This window comes from Peromyscus leucopus, chromosome 4 (genome assembly GCF_004664715.2).
Source record: "Peromyscus leucopus breed LL Stock chromosome 4, UCI_PerLeu_2.1, whole genome shotgun sequence".
In the NCBI taxonomy this organism is placed as follows: domain Eukaryota; kingdom Metazoa; phylum Chordata; class Mammalia; order Rodentia; family Cricetidae; genus Peromyscus; species Peromyscus leucopus.
The window spans coordinates 46,298,706-46,308,937 of NC_051066.1; the positions used below are offsets into that span (position 1 = coordinate 46,298,706).

The window sequence follows — 10,232 nt, forward strand, 5'->3', positions numbered from 1 at the left end:
AGGATAGAGCAATGAATAGAAGAAATGAAATCTCTGTCTCAAGAGAACACAATAAGTAAACAAGATGGTGGCGCATGCCTTTGATCCCAGCTCTAGGGAGGCAGAGGCAGGTGGATCTCTGTGAGTTCGAGGCCAGCCTCGTCTACAGAGTTACAGAGTGAGTTCCAAGCAGCCAGGGCTGTTACACAGAGAAACCCTGTCTTGAAAAACAAAAAGTAAATAAGCAAATACGAAGTTATGTAACTTCATTAATACTTCCCACAGTGAGTGCTGTAATGGAGAAAGTGAGCCACAGAGGAAAGACGCAGGGGACATTCAGCTTGAGCTGATTGTCAGCCTGGGCTACAGGCTGCAAAGTGAGGCCCTGTCTCAAAAAAAAAAAAAAATAAGGTGGGAAGGAATGGTTAGAAGATAGGAGAAAGGAAGGAGAAGACAATAACGGTATTAGGTAATTGCTGGGGTCAAAGAAAATGATCTAGAACATGAATTACTTCAAATTTAAGGCATAGGAATTTCTTCCAGAACACAGACGACGCAGGCTGGAAGGCAAGCAGTAATAGCTGTCATACAAATGTGTGGCATTCTCTCCCTATCTCCACATTTATTAAAAGCAGAGTCAGGGCATGCACGAGGCCCAGCACACACACACACACACACACACACACACACACACACAATTGAAAGTTGAGATTCATTGCATGGCTTTAGTTTTGTGTTGTGCTATGGAGCTCTCCTGCCATGTTTAGACACAGGGAAGCAGGTGTGCAGAACTTGTTGGAACCAGGACTGGGGTTCAACAGAGCAGGATAAAGGAGGCCAGGCTGCTGAGAGTGTGCGTGAAGGAAGAAGTGACTTTAGCGAGGATTCCGAAATAGAAGCTGAGGAGCGAGAGGTCTCAGGGCCAGGGGAGAGGTGGTGAGATCAACACATTCTAAGGATAGGAGGGAATCGGGTTCCCATTGCAGCCACAGAACAGAAGGCTACTCTAGAAGCCAGTGGGCTCTGTTGGGGGTGGGGAGGTAAACCCTGACTCCACAGAGCATAGCGAACTGCCACAGGCAGGGACCGGCACCGCAGGCAAGTTCATTCACAAAACTGAGAAATGAGAAGGTTCCCATAACAGCTGTTCTTAGATTGTCTGAGCCCAGAACTACCTGGAAAGTCTTCAAAATACAGAGCCCCATGTTCCTGGTTCAGTGACTGTAGGCTCTGGCCTATGAGTTTATATGCTTTATAAAGCTCCTCGCGTGATTTGATATGCCAGGTTTGGAGAATCTAACTCAGGAAAGTATAGCGTTCTAAGTTATTGAAGTAAGTGAAGTGGTTATACTTTTAAGAACATAGCTGAAGCCTAGCATGGCAGCTCATGCCTATTACTCCAGACTTGAGAGGTAGAGGCAGGAGTATCAGGAATTCTAGGCCATCCTGGGCTACATGAGACAGTGTCTCCAAAAGCGAGAAGGAAAATAAAGGCGTAACTGAAGGCAGGCTTTGGTGGTTCACATCTGGAAGGCCAGCACCGAAGGTCAAGTGTTCTGAGATGAGCCTGGGATACACAGCAAGAGCTAAGAGAAAAGAAGGAAGAGAGAGCAGGGAAAGGACAGAGGGGAGGGAGGGAAGAAACCCCCAGGTCAAGAATACATGTAACCCCATTTGTCTGGACGTTACAACCGCAGAAAAGCTGGCTGAAAACAAGCCTGACACCAGAGGAACAGAGTGAAGGCAAACACCAAGGGAAAGAAAACATGGAAGCCGTGCTGAACCTTACCCAGACTCCACTGCAACTCAGGACTCTTCCCATCCAGGAGCCAGGAAATACTCATATTGTTTTATCCAGTGTGAGTTGGGTTTTCTATTTGTTTTTTTAAGTATTCTCCACACCCTTCCCCACATCAGAATTAAAAGAATGTGAAAGTCCATGCCAGCTACTGCTTTCCTTCTCCCCTTTAGTAAGGTTCAAATATAGCCAATATTGACATATTCTAGATAAAATATATCCATTCTTAAATTCAGTGTATCAGGACTAGTAGTAGTTCACCCTGGTAATTTCTGTACCCACGAGACTGAGGCAGGAGTGCCAAGAGATCAAGGCCACCCTGAGTGTGCTACATTATAGGTTCCAGGCCAGCCTGAGCTATAGGATAAAACCCTGTCTCAAAAAAACCAAAAAAAGTAGTTGAGTATGGTAGTACACATCTACAATTCTATCCGTTGGCAGATAAATGCAGGAGGGTCAGGAGAGTTCAAGGCTAGCCTGGGCTAAAATGAGACCCTTACAAAATTAAGTTGTCAATCATGGTGGTGCATGCCCTTAACCTCAGCACCCAGGAGGCAGAGGCAAGCTAGCCTATCTACAGGTCGGTTTCAGGACAGCCAGCGCTACATAGAAAGATCCTGTCTCAAAATTTTTAAGTCAAATCTATTTAAGGATATGAAATTTTTTTTCAGCTTTTACTCCTTGCTAAAAAAAATCACAGAATTGCTCCCAATACGCATGCAAATGCTTGATACTTATAAGACAATCATTTTTATATGAGGATCAAGAAGTTCTAGCCTAACAGGATTAAAGTTACTCTCCACCTTTCAGATTTCAGCATCCTTTGGACCCTCCGGAGGACATGCCTTGACACTGAGTGTGCATCAGTAGTAAGTGATGAAGGCTTCTTCTCAAACTTAGGAGGAATTACTTTAGTAATTAGTTCTTTGGTTATTGCTTACAGACTGAGATCCCAAGATCTGTAGATGATAAACAAGCCGTTGTATCCATGGTAACAATGGCTTAACTTTTCAACTCACAGAATGGTAATTACATTTTCTTCTTTCATTTATTTCTCACTGTTTCTTATAACCTTGGGGGGTCCAGCATGATGATCTCAGTCAGGGCTAATGACCAAACACATCGAGATTTCAGAGGTAAAACTGAATATTGTCAGCTAGCTAGACAGTGGTGGCATACACCTTTAATCCCAACACTTGGGAAGCAGAGGCAGGTGGATCCCTGTGAGCAAGGCCAGCCTGGTCTACAAAGTGAGTTCCAGGACAGGACAGCCAGGGCTGTTTACACAGAGAAACCCTGTCTTGAAAAAACTAAAAAAAAAAAAAAAAAAAAAAAAAAAAAAAAAAAAAAAAAAGAACCTTGGGGCTGGAGAGATGGGTGGCTCAGTTTAAGAGCACTGAATGGCCTAGAGAGATGACTCACTGGTTAAGGGCACTGGCTGCTCTCCCAAAGGTCCTGAGTTCAATTCCCAGCAACCACATGGTGGCTCATAGGCATCTGTAATGAGATCTGGCACCCTCTTCTGGCCAGCAGGCATACATGCAAACAGAACACTGAATACATAAAAAATAAATTTTTAAAAGAAAAGAGCACTGACTGTTCTTCCAGAGGACTGGGTCCAATTCCCAGCACCTACGTGGCAGCTACAACTGTCTGTAACTCCAGGATCCAACACCCTCACACAGACATACATGCAGGCAAAACACCAATGCACATAAGATAAAAATAAATATATATTCTTAAAAAAAAAATTGTCTTACTCTTGTTTTCTGAGAGAGACACGTGTTTTATTGCTGCCCTTTTAAATCACAGGTGATCAAGAGCTTGGATAAAGGACCAAGTCCAGGAACCATACACAAACGAATGGGGTTAACTAGAAAAGAAATCACAGCCAAATGAAGCCCTTCCAATGAACTGAAGAAGTCCATGCTTTAATCTTGCCACTCATTTTCCCAAACTTTCTTTTCCTCTTCACATTCTCCAAATAAGAAAACTTTGGTTGGGGCTGGGAGGTAGTGGTGCACGCCCGTTAATCCCAGCACTCACAAGGCAGAGGCAGGAGGACTTGTGATGTGAGTTCAAGGCCAGCCCGGTCTACATACAGAGCAAGTTCTAGGACAGCCAAGACAGAGAAACCCTGTCTCCAAAAACAAAAAGAAGAGGAAGAGGAGAAGAAAAACTTTACTTGGCAAATGAACTTTCTAGAAGTTCTTCCTTCCCTCCTCCTAGACTTGAAAAGTTGGGTTGGGTTGTGGCTCTGTGATAGAGAACTTGTGTGGCACTCATGAACCTACAGATTGGATCTTTAGTATGGCCACAATTATAATAAGGAAAATAACAACTTTAAAAGTTGCAACATGATTCCAGGATCATAGAATGTCCTGTCTTTTACCTTAATGTTCCTCACTCATTGTGTTAGCTGGGGACTGCCAACTCTCAAGAAATTTGCATATGCCTTTCAAATCTGTCTTCACATTCAAAATGAAAATAGCATCTTTAATCAATTTCGGTCTACTAAGGTATTATATCAGATTTGCCGTTCGGCCTGTGTTCACCATTCTCTTCACAGTGTTACCCCAATTTTCTTCTGAGATCCACACTTTGTCTGCAATGTCTGGGACCACAGAAGAGCACACACAGCCAATGGCGACACTTCTTCCCCTGAGTAAAGTGATCTATTTGTCCAATAACCTTACAATTAAGAAAAGCCATTGAAATGCAACCAATGAAGCTATCCACAATTTCCCTCTGGATATGGCATGATAGGATGGAACTCCAAAGCCCACGACAGTCATTTTACACCAAGAGGATGTCTGAAAATGGAGTCATCTCAGGAGCAGAAGAGAAAAACAATACTGATATGACAGAGTAGTTTGTAGCAGGTGGAACCAAATGAAATTGTCAATGTTTGCTAACGCCTATCAAGATAAAAGGCAATCTCATATAAATTAAACAAATATCTGTAATCTTCTTCACTTAGGGATTTCAACAAATTTCTTTGGTTTCAGTCAGTTTACCACAGGTTTCTATTATCAATACAACTCCTGATTAATATGTAAAAGTCATTATTGCCTGCCCATGTTAAAATTTGTTTTGGTAGTGGATCAAATCCAAGGATTTGGGCATGCTGCACTAATGCCCTACCAGTTAGCTGCAAAAGTCAAAATCCAGAGAAAATTAATGACAGAAGACACTGTCTACTAGCTATTTCCCACTCTGATTTACTCTGTCCAACCATTCTGTGAAGCAAATGTGAAGCCCATTGTACAGACAAAAAGAGCAACCCAGCGCTCCTCCAGCAGTTACACTGGATTTCTTGGGTAATAAGAAAAAGGAAGTAGGATTCAAACTAAGAGTCTTAATCCAAAATCCCAAGCACCGCCCACTTCTCTTCATGGACCTCTACAGAACACAAAAGCAAACTTGGCATTTCAAAACAAACCACTACTAATCATTTTCAAATAGAGACCCAAAACCGACACTGAAGCATGTCAAATCTTCCTAAAGCCAGAGAGGTCCTGGGAAGGGTAACCCGAAACTAGAGAATGACGATCTCAGAGTCTCACAGTGGAGTCCATTTAATTATGAAATCCAGACCAGCTCACCTACATACTCTGGACTTGTAAAGCATGTCACAGTAAACAGCAGCGATTCCTTTCATTTCCTCAAGCTCACAAAGCTAATAAATATGAAGACCATTCCAGGGGAGCTGGAGAGATGGCTCAGAGATTAAGAGCACTGACTGTTCTTCCAGAGGTCCTGGGTTCAATTCCCAGCAACCACATGGTAGCTCACAACCATCTATAATGAGATCTGGTGCCCTCTTCTGGCCTGTAAGCATACATGCAGGCAGAACAATGTATACATAATAAATAAATCTAGAGAGAGAGAGAGAGAGAGAGAGAGAGAAGAAAAGAAAAGAAAAAAAAACATTCCAGTTATACCAACGAGTGCTTCTTCAATCTCATTTTCTCCATTCTAGAGTGGAGCTTCACAACTGGTGTATTTGTAGTTGTACTACACTAATACTCAGAATCCCTGAGTGTGTGTGTGTGTGTGTTTGGTTGTTTGGTTGTTTGTGTGAGGGTAAGAATGTACATACAGTTGGAGAACAGGCTTTGTAGCCCAGGCTGACTTGGAATTCCCTCTTTAGCTGAAGCTAGACATGAATGTCTGATCCCACGGCCTCTCTCTCCCTAATTCTAGAATTAAAACACATACTCCAACACCTGCCTTTAATCCCAGCACAGAGGTAAGTGTGTACTCCAGGCCAGCCAAGGCTATGTTGTGAGATCCTGTCTCACAAAATTACAACAAAAGATACCCCACCCCAGCTGGCTCCCTTTGTTTTGAATTCAGTTATTTGTGGGTTGGGGGTACATAGAGGCAGAGCAATATCTAGCATGTCCAAGCCCCAACCTTTGATTTGAACCAGAATGAATGAAGAAATGAACATTTCCTAAGGAACCTGCAATTGCTTGTTACCCTGTTCCACCTGGTAAGACTTAACGGCCAAAGCCAATATATGGTACTGGAAGATAATTAGGTTCTTGATATCAATATTTTTAAATATAATAAAAAATGTATTAAAAATTTTTAAGCTTCAGTGTTCTGAAAGTGCTTGTCCAACAGGCAGTGGTGGCAGATCTCTGTGAGTTTGAGGCCAGCCTGGGCTGCAGAGTGAGTTCCAAGACAGGCACCAAAGCTACACAGAGACACTAACCTTGTCTCAGAAAAAAAAAAAAAAAAAGTGCTTGTCTACAGACAGTGATTAACCAGGACCTAATAATTACTTTGTCTAGTTTTATCCAAGTTTCGTAGCTGTCTACACAACAAAACACAAAGATCCTCAGGAATGTGCCTTGATGGCACAAGCGTTTACAAAATGGGTCTGGAGATGCTGGGCACTGATATGGCGTAAGTTCTAGACCAAGCCGGAAGCTGAAGTCCTGAGGCTGCCTTAACCTATAAATAGATTCCTCTTTGGCCTGACATTCTGCTGTGGCCTCTTAGGCACATCCAGTCGGGTTAAAGACTGCCAAGGTCATCTACTTGCCATTCTTTGCTTCATCTGATAAGTGTGCATCCCCAGAAAGGAATCCAAAAAGTCTCAACCAAAGAGGGTGGGGCATCCACAAAAGGAGATAAGCAAAGAGAAACTGACTCCATCTGGGCTCTATCACAGATTACATACCCTTAGGCCAGGAACTTAACCCCATTCATTCTTTTCAGGACCTCCCTCCCCACTGCTGGGTTAACCACCCATCAGTATAAAACAATACCCAGACTTAGATACCCAAGGTTCCCTCCACCTACAAATGTTTCCATCAGATCAAGATGATTGGAGAGTTGAGGCAGAAGCCTATTATAACCAGAAAGACTTCAAGCAGGGAAGTTGAAGTCCGCTCTGAAATAAAAGCAACAGCAATTAAAGTTCCAGAGACAGGTGACAGGACCAAAGATGTCGCCTCCTTATTACAGGTCCCACTCAAGGTGGAATCACAAAAATTTAATCCATAACAAAAACACATGCTAAGATCTAGGAAATCCTCAAAGAATTGAGTGGAAAATGTTTAGTAAGACTGATCAGCAGGTAAAAGTGCTTGTCACCAAGCCTGACCACTGGAGCTGGATCCCGAGATCCACACGACCCTTCACAGGCATGTTATGACATGTGCACTTCCACATACATGAGTAAACGTAAAAAAATATTTTGTGTGTCTTTGAGAAAGTGTTGATAAACATAAGGTTAGTTGCTAGTTTATTTTCGTTGTCTATATTCACTGGGCTAAGAAGTATTTTACGTAATTTACCTCCATATGGTCATAAATATCCTGAGACGTTCTCTCACTGTATCAGCTCTATAGTTCACAAATCTGAGTGCTCCGCCAGGCAGAGCAGCTGCACTCTTTAACCCTGGCTCAAGAAGCTGAGACAGGAGGATCACAGGCAGCAGGCAGTGATTGCAGGCCAGTCGGGGCTACACACAGAGACACTGGCTCCTACGAAATGAGTTAAAATAGTAAAACATGGAGACTAAGAATGGAGAGACGTGGGGTCTAGTTTTAGAAACCTGAAGAGCTCCCAGCATTGCAGCCGAATCCCAGCATCAGGAGGCAGAGGCAGGCAGCTGAATTCCAAGCCAATTTAGTCTATCTGCTGAGTTCCAGGACAGCCAGGGCTACAGAGAAACCCCGGGGGAGGGGAGGGGCTGAAGAAACACACACACACACACACACACACACACACACCATATTAGTTAGTGAGCATTACATTACCATATCTGCTTAAAAAAACTTAGAGAATGCCTCTCAGCTTTTTTTTATAATTTTACGCATGGACAGTAATTTTCCAGAGAGGGACAAAAAAGTACACTAAGCTATATTTAGCACATGATATATAACCCTAAGTAGTAGGCACTGTGACCCCTCCCTACCTCACACACACACAACAACAGTAAATCCCTCTTCTGTGTTTCCAATACTCTAGAAAGATGTTCAAAGAAAGAATTGTTAGTCGTCTTCTCCTGCCGCCCACCCCTCCTTTTGGAAAGATTTTTGCAAGCCTGGTGCGTTTGCCGGCCCTTCCAAACTTCCCAGGAAGTCTGAGATGGGTGCTTCTCCGAGTTGCTGTATAATTACTTGATTCCCTCTAAGGAGCTTATGCTAAGAATTGAGGAAAGAAAGCAGATTAACCATTTGAATACATGCCACTGGCCCATCCACAAGCCCTCCCCGCTCTCCTCTGTAAACGGGGGGGCTTCCACAGTCCGCACCCATCAACCCCCAATATGTGATCTAGGGAAATCAATTTATTGCTTTGACTAATCCCGCAACAATAGGGGTTTCATTTTTATTGTAGGGCAATTAAGTTGTCGGACGGGGGAAAAGCGGGAGGGGAAAGGGGGGACTGGCCCATCCCCACAGACAGATTAGCCCCTGCAGTGGCCGCAGCGTCCGCTCTGTCTGTCTGGTGGTCGGTCACACGCAGCTCCAGGCTGCTACCTAGCAACGAAAGCCAGGGAGAGAGCTCGAGGGTTCCTGTTCTCTCTCTCTCTCTCTCTCTCTCTCTCTCTCTCTCTCTCTCTCTCCTCTCTCCTCCCTCCCTCCCTCCCTCCCTCCCTCCCTCCCTCCCTTCCTTCTCATTTAGCTTCGGTCCTCTCCATTTCTTTTTAGCTTGTCTTTCATTTTCTTCTCTTAAACACTTTTTCTATTCTGAACTCCAAATACTTTGCCCCCTTTCCCCCTCTTATCCTCTGCTCTGTTTCGCAGGAGAGGAAAAAAAAAATCTAACTCTCGGACAACTTGAAAAAGTTTGTAGTCACATTAGAAACTTTCCGCATTCCAGCCCCAAAACTCAGGCGCAGCAAACCAGCTCCATTCATCAACACAAAAGCACCCGCTCCGGGTAGAAAGGGAAAGCCTTCAAGAAAGTACTCTAGTGTATCAGTCGCTCTCTCTCCGCCAATCCCTCCTCCCGGCCTTATCTGGGTTCGTAAATGATCGGTATCATGGGATGCGGTCTCATGGGGGTCACCGCGGGACGGAGTTTCGTCACTGATGGAAGGAAGGAGGCTCTGGCCGGCCGCCCCGGGCGCGCGATGGGATCGGGTCTCCCGCGCCGGCCGGACGCTGCAGGTGGAGAACTGCGCTGGGAGCTGCGTGGAGGACCGCTCAGCCCCGGCTAGAAGAAAGCGCAGACCCACGCGGGAGACCCTCTCTCTCTCTCCAGGTTCCAGCCTGAAAAGCGTTGAGGGCCAGGACTAATTCCCGTGGGAACAAAGGCGCAATCGCCGCGGGGTGAGCTGTCACAGAAGCCGGTGCGACCCCGTTCCCGAGCTAGCGGAGGAACGGCGCTGCGCTCGTCACTCCTGGGGTCACCCGAGCGCTCTCAGCCCGAGCAGCTCCGCCGCCGCCCACCCTCGCCCCGCTCCCCTCGGCAGCGCCTAGAGTGGACGGCGGCGCTGCGCGCGTGGCTCCCGCAGGTGGCCGCTTACCTTGGCCACTGACTGGAGCCAGGTAGGCAGCGATCGCCAGCAGCAGCATCCACGCTGCCGCCGCGGCGGCCGGCCGCTCCATCCTCGAGACCGCCCCGGGCCTCGCCGTTCCTTCCCCGGGAGGTGGGCGCGCGCCGCAGCCGGCACAAGCAGCAACTCCGCTCAGGCTCGCAGGTCTCGCTCAGCAACTCTGCTGGCTGCTAGAGGCAGAAAGCCGGCCCGGATTCCAGAGGCATCCACTTTTCTACCCGCGCCAGTCCCCACCCTCCAGACAGTGCATAAAGCCCTTTAGACCAGACCGCCCCGGAACTAGCATGCGGGAATCCAGTGGGCCAGGCCCCCTGCCGCCCGGCCCGCCCCCTGCACTTTGCGACTCTGGGAGGAGTGGGCACTCGAACACTTGCGCGATAGCACATGCACACTCCACACGCGCGCACGCTTGAGCATGCTCTCCTCCAG

The 10,232-nt window shown here is 46.0% G+C and overlaps 1 protein-coding gene across 1 annotated transcript in view; it reads right to left on the reverse strand.

The window, feature by feature from the left end:
- Lrp2 (LDL receptor related protein 2) overlaps positions 1-10,029 on the reverse strand; it is a 162,068-nt gene extending 152,039 nt beyond the window's left edge. Inside the window, 1 exon segment of the mRNA XM_028882005.2 lies at positions 9,774-10,029. Coding sequence (XP_028737838.1) covers positions 9,774-9,855 — 82 coding nt within the window. The 5' untranslated portion in view covers positions 9,856-10,029.
- Between the last annotated feature and the right edge of the window lie 203 nt (positions 10,030-10,232).